Here is an 18,209-nt window from a genome sequence, read left to right as displayed (position 1 = left end):
TTCTTCCGTGATTGATAAAATTATGATAGCGTTTACTGGAGGACTGCAGTCACAGTGTGTATGTTGACACCCTGTTAATATATGGTTACATCAATTACCACTGAAGTCACATTAATGGTCCAAGTTTCATTTCTATTCATTAAATCACTAATGTATTTCATATTATTTGATCAGTCTTTTTCTTTTCAGACTTTGATGGCTTGTCCAGGACGGAAAAATATGACTTTGATAAGTTATTTGAAGGTGTGAAGAAGTGCCACATTGAAAGGATAAAGTCTCTGTGTGTAGACGTGCAGCACCCATGCCTGAAGCCAGTGTTAAGACAATATCAGAGACAGGCTGTGACTTGGATGCTGAGTCAGGAGAGATACCATGATGGTACAACACACACTCCTGCACACACAGGTTAGATAGCTCTGTCATTGTCTACATGGGCTTGGTTAGGACAAAAGCCATTTGAAAAACCATTCTAACTTTTGAAACATCACAAAAAAATCTTGGATAATCACAGTCTGTGACAAAGGGTATTTCTTCATCTTGTCTGGTCAACTTTAATTCCTGCATTGGGCAGGCTGTCTGAGTAAAGATTAACAACATGATAATACAGTCCAAAATGAAATTGCAGCTCATATTTTGCCTTTATGAGATCTATATTCTCATGTTTTAGGACCTGCTTTACATTTTCTGTATGCTGAGGTTACAATGAAGGATGGGAAAGTTTTGTATTACAACAAACACAATGGAGTGTAAGTGTGATTAGGCTGTTGGTGAGTCAAAGTCAAACAAAAGTCAAAGTTTTTATTGCACGTCATTCCTCCGGCCCATATACAAAGGAGTTACATGTACGGTAAGCAGTTTTACATATTTGGATATATACTCTTGTTTAACAATTTGTTTCTGAGGGAAATTGCATTTTTAACATACATAGCCAGTTTTAATATGACAGCATCAACTTTTGACGAAAGAAGAAAAACACAGGCAGGTACAGGATAATTTGACTGATAGCGTTCTGGTATAAACTTGTTTCTTAGATGACAGTAATGAGGACATACAAAAGTAAACTGAATTTCATTTACTATAGCTGAATGACAAAATGGGCAAGTTTGGGAATTCTGCGTTCATGCATTCCAAGAATATTAAACCAGTATTTCAAACATATAATTTAGAAGTTGATGTATAATGGTTACATGCCAGACTCGCCATAGACCATACAATTGGGTGTTGAAGGAACAATGGATAAGAATTTTTTACAGGCTAAAAGTTGTAGCTTTTTGAGACAATCATATGGCTGAAATCCCCATACTTCTGATCCATATTAACAGGATAGGTTGAATTTGGGCATCAAATTATCCCAAAAAATATATTCGGTGTAAAAGCTCCTACTTTCTGCGAGACAGACATTACATTGATTAAGGCCTTCTTTGCACGTGATGTTATGTCTGAGACACTTTTCTTGAAGTTCATTGTATGGGTAAACATTACACCAAGATATGTATAAAAATGGCTCAGAACATTAACACATTTACCATAGAAAAACCCCCTCTTCTGAAAATGACAATATTTGTTTTATGATAGTTAACTGATAATTTCCACACTTCGGTGTAACATTCTAAAATGTTGTTTTTGTAGTCCAACAACAGAATCTGATACTAAAATGACATTATCGGCAAAAAGAAGCATAAAAAATTCAATTACATTTGGGAACATTTGAATACCATAGCCATAATTTCATAATATAATTCACTTATAAAAAACGAGAACAATATCGGGCTGAAGATACATCCTTGTCGTAAGCCAACATGACAGTGAAAGAAATTGTTTACATCGTCACCACATCGTACAAATGATTTGATATTTGAATACATACCGTAGCTTTAAATGTAGAGTACATTTTCCCCTGAAGATCAGTAGTTCTTAAACAGTACCATAGTTTATAATGATCAACAGAGTCAAAAGCTTTTTCAAAATTGACAAAGGCTACAAATGCTTTGTGTTTCCGACTTGATAGACATTTTGGGAATATTGCATATAATGTGAATATATAATCTGATGTTGAGTCTTTTTTTCTGAAACCAGCTTGAGTTTCGGGAATCTTTTCTTGCATGTTAGCCCAATTTCTTACTTCTGGAATTAAGTACTGTTGTAAAAATCCTTCCAAGAATACTCATGAAGGTTATTCCCTTATAACTGTCTGGGGGGGAACGGGTGTCCAAGTCATCTAAGGCGCCCTGTTTTTTTAGCCTAAATTTACACAAGTCAGATTTATATTTCCTACAGCAGGATTTGAAGTGATTCCTCTTTTTGCAGTGGATATTTCTATTGGAGTCAGTACGTCTACGTCTAAATGTTCTCAGTGCTTATCGAGCATCTTACATTCGTCACTTGGTGCCTTGGTATGTTGATAATGCATAATTCTAGTTCTTTTCCCCATACAATCTGCAGAATCTAAGATAATCATCCATGGCCCCATCTATGTTAAAATCCAGTTTACTCAAAAGTAGTTGATTACAATTTTTAGACACCATCCTTTCCTGCAGGCTGTTTAAAAACGTTTCACAAAAGCATTCATTCAAAACAATCTTTTCTTTAAAGCAACCAGATGTTGGCTTATCATCTTGGTTGTTCATGTTTGGGAATTTACATTTCAATTCTAATGGTAAAAGATCGGACTCTATATGATCTTCAATGTTTAAGATGTCAGTGTATTGAAGACGATCTGGAGAACAGATAAAGTAATCATTCACACGACAGCCCTGGTGCCCACAATATGTATATTCCCCTCCTGCGTCTCCATATACCCTGCCGTTAACAATAAATAGCTGGAATGAAAAACACATGTCTAACAATATCTGCCCAAATCTGTTTATCACACCGTCATGGGATATACGATCATCAATTGGTAGATCTTCCTCCTCACTAAATGGAATGTCGTGTTTATCAAAAGCATCATCAAAGTTGACACATTGGTTGTTTTTTTCACCTGTATGTGCATCTATATCACCTCAAATAACTTTGTAAGAATCACCAATTTCTGAAAGGTTTTCTAATAAGAACTGATCAAGCACTCAACATAGTTTCTTATTTGTTTTCATAATTTGTTACATATCTGAAGAAAATATTTGTAGTAATTTAGTCTACTGCCCAGGTAGCACTGCTCACAGTGCATATATATATATATATATATATATATATATATATATATATATATATATATATATATATATATAATGCAATTCGTGATGAAAAAGGTTCATGGACAGATTTACTTGACACTAAAAAAAGTATCATGATGTAGATATATTTGTGAGACATTCTTCTAATTTCTAAAATAACCAGTGTGATTGAACATGTCATTGTAAACACACTCAGCTGAGAATATAGATTGCACCTCCTTAATGTGTTTTTTTTTTTGTAGAAAGATTAAAATGTTCATAATTATTGCTTACATTTTGATAAGTAGTCAAACAAGAGCTTAAATATTTAACAGATTTTCTACAAACTCAATAATTTTTCATACCTAACATTTCCACCTGAACGACGTAGTCATTATTCAGTTCTTCCTTTCCAGGCTTGTTATGAAACGACCCCTTATGAGCAGCTGGCCTCCCGGTGGGCTTCTTGCAGATGAAATGGGCCTTGGGAAAACAGTGGAGGTACTCAGCTGTGTTCTCCTGCATCCTCGCACCAGTCTGCCGCGCCCACAGAAATTGTCTTTCTCATGTGATCAGGAGGTAGGTTCAAGGAGTGTAATGATATATCAAACTACTGATCTGTTGCAATTGTTTGCAATTATAAATGCTAATGGTATTGTCAATAGTATTCATATAAGTCGATATTTTTAATGAGAAACGACATACAGATGATGCAGAAATAAAGATTTATCAAGATTTGGCGGAGGGAGATTCACATTCTACCAATGTCCTGAAGCCAGGTCACACCAAGTAGGGGTTTGTGCACCCCAGCTACTTGCGCTGATTGTCAGGATGACCTTGCTGGTTGGAATTAAAAGGTAAGTGCACCAGCTTGTGATCAAGTACCATGGTGACCACAACCCCAGTCAAGCCAAACAAGCAGGAGTCTATGACACCGACTACGTGTCCTGTTGACTGAGTCAACTAGATTGACAGGAGAGCCTTAGATTACTGTACATATGGGGGTAAAAGATCCACAAGAGGATCTGTGGATAACTGCCAAATGATCAGTTGGTTTAAAATTTTAAGAGATGACTGAGAATTCCCCATAAGAAGTAGTTTAATAGAAAAAACATATACATTGCACTGAATACATTACGGTGAATTATAAACACAGCATTGACAACAAGTTTGCGACTGTGAAAAATTAAAATTGTTTCCGCATCATGTTCATATAGATGATAAATCACCTGGACGGATTCATGACTAAACATGCTAAAGCACTAGACTGCTGTCTGATAATGACAGGACTCAAGATAGTGGCGAACTAAATCTGTTTGGATGACATTGAACTACACATACATATACAACCAAGAAGGTAACAAAAAGCATGCAGACCAACAGTGGCTAATCTTGCTAACTAAACTATTAGTCTTGCAGTAAAGAAATTGCTATCTTTGATGGGTTTCAAAACATGGTACATGTTTTTCAATTACATCAAAACACACTTTGGCAGTATCGATGCAAACTGACTACACTCAAGTTATCAGTGTCCCAGAGGCATGCTTACAAATACATGGTAGCCAAGCTAAGGCTTAGTGTTGCATTTGACGAGCAGCAGACAGTGATCTAGGAGCCCCGGCAATGGATTCTTCTGATGTTTGAATAAGGTGTACGTAGCGCTGAGATGACCAACGTCCGAGTGTCTTGATCATGTCATCTGGTATGGCTGCTGCTGCTGCAGATGTAGCAGCACCAATTCTGAAGGAGTGTCCATTGTATGATTCTGGGTTGTAACCAGCTGCTGCTAATAGAATCTTTAGTTGCTTGATAAAGAAAGTTCTTGATAGAGCCTTTCTCTCCAGCGACACAAATAGGGGGGCCTCAGGTTGCCGAGTCACCTGGGTCCACCAGAGTGGGTTGGTGAACATACTCGAAACTGGACAGATGTTGTTGCCTACTCTGTGAATGGTGAGACTCTTGTCGGAATGGATCAGTTTTAGATGATTTTAAGTTGAGTTAGAAAGTGAGATAAGTTGTTGGCAAGACCCACTGAATTAAAGCACAAGTGAATCAGTGGAATACCTCACATGTAAATTCCCCACATCTGAGAAATGCGAAGAAGGCCAAGCAACACATGCTTTCATGAAGAAGGCTAAACTTCTAAGGAAAGCATATTGGTTTAACACATGACACATGTCACTCAGCACCTTAGTGGTAACTGGCAGTCAGACCAATTGGAAGGACACTGGTTTCTCATAATTGCATGAACAATGGTCTGTAGGGACCCTGTCACCAATGGATTATCTGCACCTGCTCTCATGTACACAAATTTCACTCCACAAACATAGGACTTGATGGTTGAATACCGTAGACTGAGTGTTTTGTAACAGTAGGTCACAAAGAGCAACAGTGTCTGTTCTGACAAAGGGAGCAGTTCGCTGCCCCAAACTACATCATACAAGGCCATGAATCTGATGAAGGTTTCTTAACCTGACTGATACACATGGGATGTTCTGACACTGCACAAGACCATAACTGTTCGAGGTCGAATTCTGTCATGTGCATCTTCTCCGTTATGGATACTTCGTCTTGGCCATGGTGGGACACAGGGTTGGCAATCGATAAGCTTCTGGGGCAAACTTTAGGAATCTCGTGATCTGCAACTGAGAGAGTGCATCACTACCTTCCCAGGTACGTGATTGGCTACAAACACAAAATGGTACTCTATGGCAGTTAGTATCATCCTTCTCATCAACTTCATGATAATAGTAGATTTTGATCAGCCTTTGTTCACAATACGGACAGTGGCTGTGTTGTAGCAATGATATCTGATGCAGTTCCTGCCCCACCTGTGGCCCCATAACACTGCCGCTGATACTATGGGATACAATTCCAACAATGCTATAGACATTTCTTGACCGGCCTATTCAGTTAGTGCTTGTGGCCATGGTGAGGAAAACCATTGTCTTTGAAAATACCCTCCATAGCCAAAGAATCTGAAACATCTGTGAACAACGTGATATCTGTTTCCAGAATAAACATATACACCCCACTGAAAACCGCAAGAACTCTCTCAACATGTCAAAGTCTATCCTGCATTCTTTTGAAGTAGCAGACTGTCAATGATGGCCAAGATATGAGGAATCTTGTTTTCGGGTAGACAGACTTCCATGTAGACAGAGCCTAAAGTGATACCCAAGTATTCAAGGCATGTGGTGGGTCCCCTATGGTCTTGTGTGCTGCTAATGGGATGCCAAGGTCTTCAAACATCTGTATCAGTGCTGATATAACCATATACCCTCTGGTCAGTGATTCATACATATACATATAAAATCATCCAACAAATGTAGAATGTATGTAATGTTGTAACAGTTTTTGGCTTTCCAGCAGATGGCTGTGGAGAGTGTGTCGAAGATTTTTGGGCTGGATCTACACCCAAATACCAGTCATGCAAAATGATATAGTTGTCCTTGACACTTGATGCTGTGTAGATATGCCAGATACTTCGGTGAATAGAGACTAACTCACAAGCATCTGTCAGTCTTGCACAGAAAGGAACCAATGGCTTAATGAAGGTGATGGCATCATCTGCCTTGACATAGGAGAGGAGTACTTCTCTTTATCAATCAGCGAGTTTAAGCTGGGGTTAAGTAGATCATTGTGTGGTGCTGTCATGTCCACTATGAGTCTTTGTTTTTTCAAATACTTCCGTTTGATTCTGTGATGTAGGAAATTAATGCTGACCTCAAGCAAAAAATGCAACTCAGTACCAATGCGCCTCCCCCTACCCTAACCCCTATCCGGGGGATATAGAAACGGGCTCCGTCCGTACGTCTGTCCGTCACGTTTCGTTTCCGAAACCGTTCAATATTTTTTCATGAAACTTTGCAGGTCTCTCAGGTACATGCTGAACTGGTGCCTTTTGCTATTTAGAAATATTTATTTTTTACTTTTCCATGGCAACAAGATGGACTTAGATTCCAAACTCTTCTTTTTTTTACAAGTTCCACCTTGGTTAAAAAAGATTTGGGTTTGTTTAGATTTAATTATGTCATAAATTCTGCAACAGGGGCGGGGGATAAAGCCACGTGAGTGCCGAACTCTTGTTTGGTTTGGAGACTGTCTATAATCAATAATAATGGAATTGCATCCAACTGTTGTAAGCCAAGTCATTTTTGATGTTTCCAATTCCTGCCAGTTCTGTCTGATGAATCAGGGGTCCGGTCTTGCTGGCATCTACTTCTAGGGTGCGGTATCTTGCAGGTAACACAGATGTGTAAGGAACGGCACTGTGGGAATGTGCAATAGTTGTCTTGGTAGTTATTGCACACTTTCTGACCTTGAAAGAACACGATTGGTTGTCCTCTTGAGTCCATAGGATTGGGAACTGCCAGGGGTGCGCACCTGTCCTCGGAAACTTTGGGTAACCTGCCATGTGGTTTGACATGCCTCTGCTGATAGGGGCAGAAATCCGTTATGTGTCTTACGTCCTGGTAAAGATCACACTGGTTGACTTGCTTGGAAATGAAAACTTTCCTGTGGATGTCTGGATCTGTCGTTCCCCAGTAAAGTCTTTGATTCAGTTGCTCAATAGCTGCGGCAGCTTTGGCAGAGAACAGTTTATGGTATTAATCATTGAGAATTAGTTGTCTCTGTGCTCAGTGTAATGATATTTTGTAGAAATTCATCGAGTTCCTAAGACCAACAACCATAAACTTCAGTCACTATCCTCTTTTATCATGAAAATACTGTTATAAAATTCTGCATGGAAAGGGGCTGATGCAGTCATTGATCAGGAGTTCATATGAAATGCAATTCACTGTTCCAATCTCGAACATGTTTCCCTCCATTCTTGTGGCAAGGTTGTACTGTGGCCTGGATCTGGGGTGATGAATTGCAAAGCTGGTTCTGTGTGCATACATTCACCCTCAGTTGCTGGTCCCTGGTTCTGGTGGTGAGATTCGGTTATGAGCTGGCAGAATGTTGTTTGTGAGCATGGAGACTGTGTCTAAAAGGGATTTCACAGTCTGCAGCAACACTGATAGGTTAACTTTTCTTTGGTCGACCTTGCCAGGTGGTGACGTCATAGAATTCATATGTTCAGTGTCTATTGCTTGTAAGGTTGTCCCATTATTGTCCTGATAAATGCTTGATTGCAAGTTCTCCTCCTCTAATGTCCTTTGTTGTCCATTTCTGCTAGAGGTAGAGTTGCGTGTGTAGAGATGTGTGCCTTCGTCATTGATGTTGGCAAGTCTACGGTCACCAATTCCTCTGCTATGTGTTGGCGTAGTTGCGAAATATACCAGTTTTGAGGGTTGGGGTCCATAACACCCTGAGGGTTGTTAGTGTATCTCCGAAGGGCCCAAGAAGTCTTGGTAGTCCCGCTGTTGGTGTCATGAGATGATCCCCTTGCATGGGTATCCGCTAAATCACTATTTTGCAGATGAGTTCCTGTGTAAAGTGCACTGGCCACATTCGTACGATTGAACCGTCGGGATCTGCGGGTTGCCATTAAATAGTTTCAGTAAAACCCTGCATAGGTGTACTGTTGATGCATACTACCGGATAAAAATTCGGAGGAAGGAGTCCCACCTCGTTTGATACTGATGTGCTACGAACGTTTAGGCCTGGACACAATGGTGACGACTGACAATTTAACTGTCGATTTAATTTCGACTTGAGAATGTTCTGACATCTCTCATATGACCCCATCTGCAGAAACTGTTTATCTACTGTGATCAGAAGGTAGGTTCTAACATCTCTCATATGACGCCATCAACAGAAAATATCCATCTCCTGTGATCAGGGGGTAGGTTCTGACATCTCTCTCATATGACCCCATCCACAGAAACTGTGGACATCTCTCTCATATGACCAAACCAACAGAAACTGTGGACATCTTTCTGATATGGCCCCCATCCACAGAAACTGTGGACATCTCTCTCATATGACCCAACCAACAGAAACTGTGGATATCTCTCTCATATGACCCCATCCACAGAAACTGTGGACATCTCTCTCATATGACCCAACCAACAGAAACTGTGGACATCTCTCTCATATGACCCCATCACAGAAAATGTCCATCTCATATGTACATCATAAAACTAATTACCCTGTATGCTCCTAATTGTTTGAAAAAAAGGAAATTGTCTGCCACAAATGTGTTTTTTAGAAACAAATATTTTGGCTCATAGTTTTAATTGAAAAAATATCTGGGTTTGCAGCTGTCTCAAAAAATATATCAAATGGCTGGTCCCTAAGGACCACCTCATTTTTTCATTACTTGGTTAATCTGTCATTGCATGACATGTCCTTCTTGTGAGTAGTAAACACATTATCTCCTCAGAAACCATTGGACCAATGAAGCTGCAACTTGATGAAACTTTACATGCATTTTCCCACCAAATGTAATTTGGTAGTGTAGTTACATGTTTTAGTTAATAGTGTCAAGTGAAGTCTTTTGTTCCTATGAAGGTCACTGGCCCATATACAGATAAAGTGCATATAAGTATATTACAGTGGTACATGAATTCACAAGTAGCTTATATAATAGTATTCCAGTATTTGCTAAACTTTGTCGCATAGTTTTGACAAAGTTTCTTAGTAACCTTACATCGTTCAAAGACAGAGGCCATTCTAAATATACATATTCAGATTATGCCAATACAATTTAGGCAGTTAGAGGTGTCTTATGTTCTTATTGGAGTTACATATTAAGATAAAATAATATTCATTTTATATACCTGGATTAAACAGAGGTCATAAATGTAAACTTAAATAAATCCCCAACCATCTTCCTTAGCTAACTTTCAACCATAACAACCCCATTCTCAGTCTTATCCACATATTACATTGTTTTCTATCTGTTAAAAGGGCAAGGTACTTCTCAGGTTTAATTAGGCTTTAAAAGGCTTTATATATGTTACATCTTGCTTGAACTATGTGCTTTTATACTATTTTATGATTGATGATATATATCAGTTGCAACCTTTTTATACAAACAAAGACAAGCAAATGTATCTCCAACACACTGATCAATCCATTTAAATCCAAATCCATGTGAAAACAATGAAGTGTGTACAGTAGATACATAGGTTTGGTATGCACAGTTTTCATGGTACTTAAGCATATTACAGACTTTCTTCGGAATTCTGTCATTGGCATTTCAGTATCTTTAAGCCAGTATTTTATTCGATGACAGAGTGCATTTATATATAACTGATATCGGCCACATTTTGAGGTTTAGCATGTATGTCCTGCAATTAAACTGAAAACAGCGATGGACCTTCAAGTGGCTTGAATTTGTTCATGGCATGAAATTGACTTTTTTGTTTTTTCAGTATATAATCATTTGTGGAAAATGTTTTAGCATATCCTTTAAGATGTTTTGGTAGGACATCTAGCACTGCAATAGTGCATTTTATCCTGGCAGCTTTTTTTTCTTAAAGTTGACAAAAATCTGTCAAGCATATGTCAGTGGTCAGTCATATGGGTTATCAATTACACAGCCTCATACACACAAAGATGCATTAACATTTTGTTGGAATTTGACCAGCATTTCAGCAAAATAAAATTTTAAAACAAATGAAACCAGTGTTCAGGTTGGGAAACCCTGAGATTACTGACCTTTTGCATCACTGCCAGTTACTATACATACTTTCCTCAGTCGATGGCCAAAGCTCACTTGAAAGTTCCTAAAGAGCAATAGAGCATTGTCACTATTTTTTAAAATATTTCGTCGGAACATTTGTTTATCAAGTATTTAGCAGGATTCTGAAGTTATCATCAATATGTATATGTTTTTTGTTTTTTGCAGGAGATCACTACACTGGAACACAGTAAAATTGGATTGCACAATTTTAGGACTGATCCTCCATCAGTTGGTTTTCATCAGGACAACCAGAACACAGAACTGACATCGGTCACCATGAGTGACAATCCTACATCAGTTGCTAGTCATCAGTACAACCAGAACACAGAACTGACATCGGTCACCATGAATGACAATCCTACATCAGTTGGTAGTCATCAGTACAACCAGAACACAGAACTGACATCGGTCACCATGAGTGACAATCCTACATCAGTTGGTAGTCATCAGTATAACCAGAACACAGAACTGACATTGGTCACCATGAGTGACAATCCTCCATCAGTTGGTAGTCATCAGTATAACCAGAACACAGAACTGACATTGGTCACCATGAGTGACAATCCTCCATCAGTTGGTAGTCATCAGTATAACCAGAACACAGAACTGACATTGGTCACCATGAGTGACAATCCTCCATCAGTTGGTAGTCATCAGTACAACCAGAACACAGAACTGACATCGGTCACCATGAGTGACAATCCTCCATCAGTTAGTAGTCATCAGTACAACCAGAACACAGAACTGATGTCAGGCATCAGCAGTGGCTGTATGAAGGCTATGGATGAAAATACCAAACCTAAGGTTCTGGTTTTATCTACACATATCTGTGAAGTTAGTGAACATGAAAACGGCAGTAACTCATCCATTCACAATTCAAAGAGCATGTCAAATGAAGATGTGATTTGTGACATGGACTGTCATGATTCTGGTGCCTTATCTTCCAATGAATCTGATGTACAAAGCATTAGGCTGCCAGGACAACCTACAGCAGACAAAGTGTTACGAAGGCGCAAGAACAAAAGGTTAACTTTTGGCAAAAAGAAAAGGATGATGATAACAGCAGATGTTGCAAGGAAAACTAAAGCCCTGAACAAGTCAGGGAAGAGCGAGAAAAACATGAAATTTCACGTTCTAGTTGAGGAGAATGGTTTTAAACCAGCCACCTTTTTCATTAACACGCACATCAGTCAGAAACAGTGGTTTGAATGTGTTTGTGGAGGTGATGCAAATGACAGACAAAGCAAGAAAAAGAAGCTGACTAATGTGCAGTGTGTTGTCTGTGGCCTATGGCAGCATGCACAGTGTCTGCACTATGACCTCAACAACGCCTACCGGGGATGCTATAAGTGCCCACACTGCCATGTATCGTCAGTAAGTAAACAATGACAGTTCACACCTTTGTTTCCCACATGCCATCCTCATGTTAATAATTTGTGATATGTTTGTCTCCTGCACATAACATACAGTTTTTGAATACTATACATTCTGACAGTTCTCCCTGTATAAATTGTTATGTATCTTCATGTGTTTCAGTCCCCAATTCCGTCAGGTGCCACTCTGATTATCTCCCCTTTTTCCATCTGCCACCAGTGGAAGGAGGAGATCAAGAAACATGTCCGACAAGAGACACTCCATGTGTTTGTAAGTCTCAAGTGCATCCTTGCTTCAAACAGAAACTAGAAAAGTATCAATCCTTCATTCAACTTGCATGTACATCAAGCAACCCCTTGTTAATAGGTATGTTTTAAGGTTATGTCAGATATTGACTATCAGTGCCACCATCACACTATGTTTCTGAAAACATGTTGTGCTGATCAATCATGACAAGGCCATACTCAAAGGTCATTGGCTGAAGAAAAGTTTCAAACAAAGCCCCAATAAGCGTTTACTGTAGGTCAAAGAAACTTTGAGGCACTGAAAATGTTTTGTTTTAAAAATCTTAATGAAATTTATGTCCGACTAGTCTGCTGCTTCAACAACTTTGGTGCATCAGGATTGTCTGGTTTATCACCAAAAGCATGATCATTTCTGTCAAAGCAGTGTTCAGTGAGGTGTTTTCATGACTGTTTCCTAGGCTTTTAGATTATCAGTGGGAACATCTGTAAGTATTGATTGATCTGGCTAACACTGATAGAATGAAAAATCAATGGATGCATTAGTTGTGTCCAGTTGGGTGGTGATATTTTTTACACAGGGTATATATCCTCCAACTTGTTATCCAGCCACTTGCCTTCGTGGGACGCTATTTATTCTTCACTGCAGATTCCATGAAAATGTATTTTAAAAATGATAAAACTAATTTACCTTTTTTGTACTAATTGTGACACATAACACTGAGAATGAATGTGTTCTAAATCTCAACTTGTATTTTCTACATAATACAGAATTTATTTTACTTTCATTTTGAACATTGAGAAATTCATTTTGGAGATAAACCAACAGTATTTTGAAATTTGAGATACCCCGGTAGTCAAACTGTAGATTTGATAACTCTTATTTTAATTTGGAACCAAGCCTTTACTGACACAAGGTTTTTGTGTGAAAACACATGTTAAGTTTTAGATATCAAATGGACTTAGATAACTGATTTTAATAATATTTTGACCAATCAGAACCAAACATTCTTCACTGTCATGGCAGATTAAGTGATATTAAAATTTAATCAATAATTTGTTACCAATTTCTATTTTCATAATTGATGTACAGAACTATCATTGTTCCCATAAATATGAAAATATATATTCCATCAATTAGTTACAATTATATTGCTTTCATTTGAAATCTATGTTTACTTTCAGGGAAAAGAATTATGTTTAATTTAATTAATTCAGCACGAAAATTTGTAAAGAAATGATGTCATTGATTTTTTAGGAGGATTTTCTAATTTATTACCATGATCATTACCCCAACTGTACAGATTATACATGCCAGTGCTTGGAAAAACAACCATTAAATTGTTGAGAGCTGAATGAATCAATCTGAGGAATATTACACGTTAAAGTTAATAAATCTTTGGATAACAAGAGAAGGAATGTTTGTTCTGATTCTATTTGAACAGTTGAAATACTCTCAGGCTATCCTACATCCACTGTAATCACAAACACCATTATGTTAACACTGTCTCATAATGGAGTATAAACAATGTGTTTCCAATGTCAACTATAGTCTGGAAGTTAATTTAAAGTACCAACGTTTACTACAATATCTGAAAAACTATTGGACCTACTCCAGTCAAAGTTGGTATGAGATTATTAAACAGTCATACATAACTGGATATTACACTTAAAGAGAATTGGTGCATCAATAAAAAATCTGTCTATTTAGCTATCACTATATTTCATCAACAACCAGACCTGTTTGTCACGGGTGGAACGAGCATTCATTGTAACAGCCATCTGCATAATGCTACCCCTGCGTCACAGGGCCATATGACACAGTTGAACCAATCAACTCAACTCGAAAGCTGGCACGGGAATCACGCACGCACGAATACGGTGTTAGCATTAGATTTGATGATGTCTCAGCGCAACCATCTTTCCGCTGATGCAAAAGGTTTCGTTGTTAAAATATTTGAATACTTTAAGGCTGAAAGTGAAAGACGTTCGCCCTTCTTTGACATTTCAAAGTACATGAAAAGAACAATTCATGCGTTACAGCTTCGCAAACAAACCGTAGTTAAGATTTTGAACTCTCATAAAAACACGCTCCCCTGCACATCCCTTAGGGGGCATCTCAAAACAGGATAGGAAATTAAAGTTAGATTCCTTTGATAAGAAAGTTGTCAGGGACGTGATTCGGCGGTAAACACGAGAAAATGAATTTATTTCCACATGAAAACTAAAACAAATTCCCCTTACAGAGCATGACTTAGATATTTCCAAATGGACCATTTGTAAACTCCTTTCCAAATTTGGATATCAGTACAAGAAGACGAAAGGGTCGAAACTAGCAATGTGTGAACGACCAGATATCATTCGTTTGCGTATCAATTATTTGCGCACTGTTAAAAAGAAACGAGAAGAAGGCTATGAGCCTGTCTATTTGGACGAAACCTGGGTTAACGCCTGCCACACAGCGGCTTACCAATGGTCTCACCCAGATACCAGAGATCGCAGCGCAAGATCCCTCCAGGTAAAGGGGAGTGCCTGATTGTCCTCCATGCAGGCTCCCACAGAGGTTTCCTCCCTGGGTGTGATCTAGTGTTCAGATCCAGATCTACAGATGGCAGAGACTACCATACCGAGATGAATAATCAGGTTTTCACTGCATATGCTGCTCCTCTTAGCACTGCCTGATAAATGGTGGTTATGGACAATACTCCCTATCACATTTGTCGAGATCCTATTAACCCTTGTCCAACCTCAAATTCCACCAAAGGTGAGATATGTCAGTGGTTGGCCAACAACCGCAATGCTCGGCCCACGAAAGCCAAAAATACTGACTATTACCAACTGGTTCTTCAGAACAAACCCCGGCCCTCATATTTGATTGACAACATGTTGAGAGAACACGGTCACGAAGTGCTTAGACTTCCTCCTTACCATTGTGACTTGAATCCCATCGAACTAATCTGGGGTGATTTGAAAAATATGGTCGCACGGCAAAATAAGACCTTCAAGCTTGCCGACGTTAAGCAGATTGTCTTGAAAGGGATGGGAGAAATTACAGATGTACGTTGGGCAAACTGTGTTCAACATGTTATCAAAGTTGAGGAAGAGTATTGGAAACAATACTGTATCCAACCAGATACTGTCCAGCCTGTTGTTGTTGTTGTTTGTTTATTTAGGTGACAGCACAGACTCCGAATCTGACGACGAGGGCATTTTGTGGGACCAAAAATAGTGCAATACATATACCCCTGTTTCACTACGACATGTAATAGCCCGAATTACCACTGATATGAATTCTTACATATTCGTACATATTCTTAATCATTTCTTAAGAATCTAAAATATATCTTATTTGATTCCCAAACATTCTTGTAGTTCGTGGGATTCGTGAGAAAAAAATTGTTTATCAAAGAATTTCTAGGAATCGTCTACAAATTTCAGATTCCTGCTTTGTAGTACATGTCGTAATCGGATCTTGTCCACTTTGTGCAATTCTTGGCTCAGAATTTGATTCTCTTTCACCCGAAATAGCCCCGAAAGTCTCGAATCATCTATGAAAATATTAAAATATTTCTTCGAAACCCATAAAGCAATGATTTGTCTAAATGAATAATTACGTATGATATATTACAACTAATAGTATGATACATGAAATATAATAATGTGTCAAGGAATGTTACATTCAAGTCAATAACACTGACCTGAAAAAGAATGCAAAATATATGGATAAATATTAATAAATAACTGCTTGAGACGCCCAACACTAACACTGTATTTGTGCGTGCGTGATTCAGGTGCAACCTTTCGAGTTGAGTTGATTGGTTCAACTGTGTCATATGGCCCTGTGACGCAGGGGTAGCATTATGCAGATGGCTGTTACAATGAATGCTCGTTCCACCTGTGATTTGTAGTAAATGTCGGTACCTTAAATTAACTTCCAGACTATATGTGGGAAGCTTTCATGAAAACATAACTTGAAGACTAAATCTTGACATTGATGGTTGCAGGTGTACACTGGAGTGAGCAAGCAAGGCTTCACACAGCCGCAGACACTGGCTGATTGTGATGTAGTCATAACCACATATGAAACACTCAGGAAGGAAATTGATTATGTGGATTTACCACACAGTAACAGTAAGTGCTTACTTTGGTGAGCAGGAAACCTGGATAGACACATGATGATTGCATTGATTTATATACTCTTTTGAAAAAAGTAGGGGTTCATGAAATATAAATGTGAATACCAAGTATAAGTATAAAGACCTGGTTCAGGTTGATTGGGGTCAGTGTATGGTACAGATAGATGATGTACTTGTCTGGTACAGATAGATGATGTAAGTGTCTGGTACAGATAGATAATGTAAGTGTCTGGTACAGATAGATGATGTAAGTGTATGGTACAGATAGATGATGTAAGTGTCTGGTATAGATAGATGATGTAAGTGTCTGGTACAGATAGATGATGTAAGTGTATGGTACAGATAGATGATGTACTTGTCTGGTACAGATAGATGATGTAAGTGTCTGGTACAGATAGATGATGTAAGTGTCTGGTACAGATAGATGATGTAAGTGTATGGTACAGATAGATGATGTAAGTGTCTGGTATAGATAGATGATGTAAGTGTCTGGTACAGATAGATGATGTAAGTGTCTGGTACAGATAGATGATGTAAGTGTATGGTACAGATAGATGATGTGAGTGTCTGGTATAGATAGATGATGTAAGTGTCTGGTACAGATAGATGATGTAAGTGTCTGGTACAGATAGATGATGTAAGTGTCTGGTACAGATAGATGATGTAAGTGTCTGGTACAGATAGATGATGTAAGTGTCTGGTATAGATAGATGATGCACTTGTCTTGTACAGATAGATGCGTTCAGTGTCTGGTACAGCTAGGTGATGTACTTATCTGGTACAGATAGATGATGTACTTGTATGGTACAGATTGATGATGTACTTGTCTAGTGCAGCTAAATGATGTACTTGTATGGTACTGATAGATGATGTACTTGTCAGGTACAGATAGATGAGGTCAGTGTGTGGTACAGATAGATGAGGTCAGTGTATGGTACAGATAGATGAGGTCAGTGTATGGTACAGATAGATGAGGCCAGTGTATGGTACAGATAGATGAGGTCAGTGTATGGTACAGATAGATGAGGTCAGTGTATGGTACAGATAGATAAGGCCAGTGTATGGTACAGATAGATGATGTACTTATCTGGTACAGCTAGATGATGTACTTGTCTGGTACAGATAGAAGATGTACTTGTCTGGTACAGATAGATAATGTACTTATCTGGTACAGATAGATAAGGTCAGTGTATGGTACAGATAGATGATGTACTTGTCTGGTACAGATAGATAATGTATTTGTCTGGTACAGAGAGATAATGTACTTATCTGGTACAGATAGATGAGGTCAGTGTATGGTACGGATAGAAGATGTACTTGTCTGGTACAGATAGATGAGGTCAGTGTATGGTACAGATAGATGATGTACTTGTCTGGTACAGATAGATGATGTATTTATCTGGTATAGATAGATGATGCACTTGTCTGGTACAGATAGATGCGTTCAGTGTCTGGTACAGCTAGGTGATGTACTTGTCTGGTACAGATAGATGCGTTCAGTGTCTGGTACAGCTAGGTGATGTACTTGTCTGGTACAGATAGATGATGTACTTGTATGGTGCAGATTGATGATGTACTTGTCTAGTGCAGCTAAATGATGTACTTGTATGGTACTGATAGATGATGTACTTGTCTGGTACAGATAGATGATGTACTTGTCTGGTCCAGA

At 38.5% G+C, this 18,209-nt stretch overlaps 1 protein-coding gene across 4 annotated transcripts in view; it reads left to right on the top strand.

The window, feature by feature from the left end:
• LOC139473774 (E3 ubiquitin-protein ligase SHPRH-like) overlaps window positions 1-18,209 on the top strand; it is a 361,380-nt gene that overhangs the window by 50,190 nt on the left and 292,981 nt on the right. For all 4 annotated transcript variants that reach the window (XM_071256526.1, XM_071256527.1, XM_071256528.1 and 1 more), the window contains exons 4-9: window positions 190-405; window positions 668-746; window positions 3,569-3,731; window positions 10,954-12,162; window positions 12,325-12,432; window positions 16,409-16,535. In XM_071256526.1, coding sequence (XP_071112627.1) covers window positions 190-405; window positions 668-746; window positions 3,569-3,731; window positions 10,954-12,162; window positions 12,325-12,432; window positions 16,409-16,535 — 1,902 coding nt within the window. The remainder of the gene's footprint in view (window positions 1-189; window positions 406-667; window positions 747-3,568; window positions 3,732-10,953; window positions 12,163-12,324; window positions 12,433-16,408; window positions 16,536-18,209) is intronic.

The sequence above is a fragment of the Haliotis cracherodii genome, unplaced genomic scaffold, assembly GCF_022045235.1.
Source record: "Haliotis cracherodii isolate W230 unplaced genomic scaffold, xgHalCrac1.p SCAF_3, whole genome shotgun sequence".
Taxonomy (NCBI): domain Eukaryota; kingdom Metazoa; phylum Mollusca; class Gastropoda; order Lepetellida; family Haliotidae; genus Haliotis; species Haliotis cracherodii.
The sequence above is the reverse complement of the archived record's forward strand: the minus strand, read 5'-3'. Positions and strand labels throughout refer to the sequence as shown.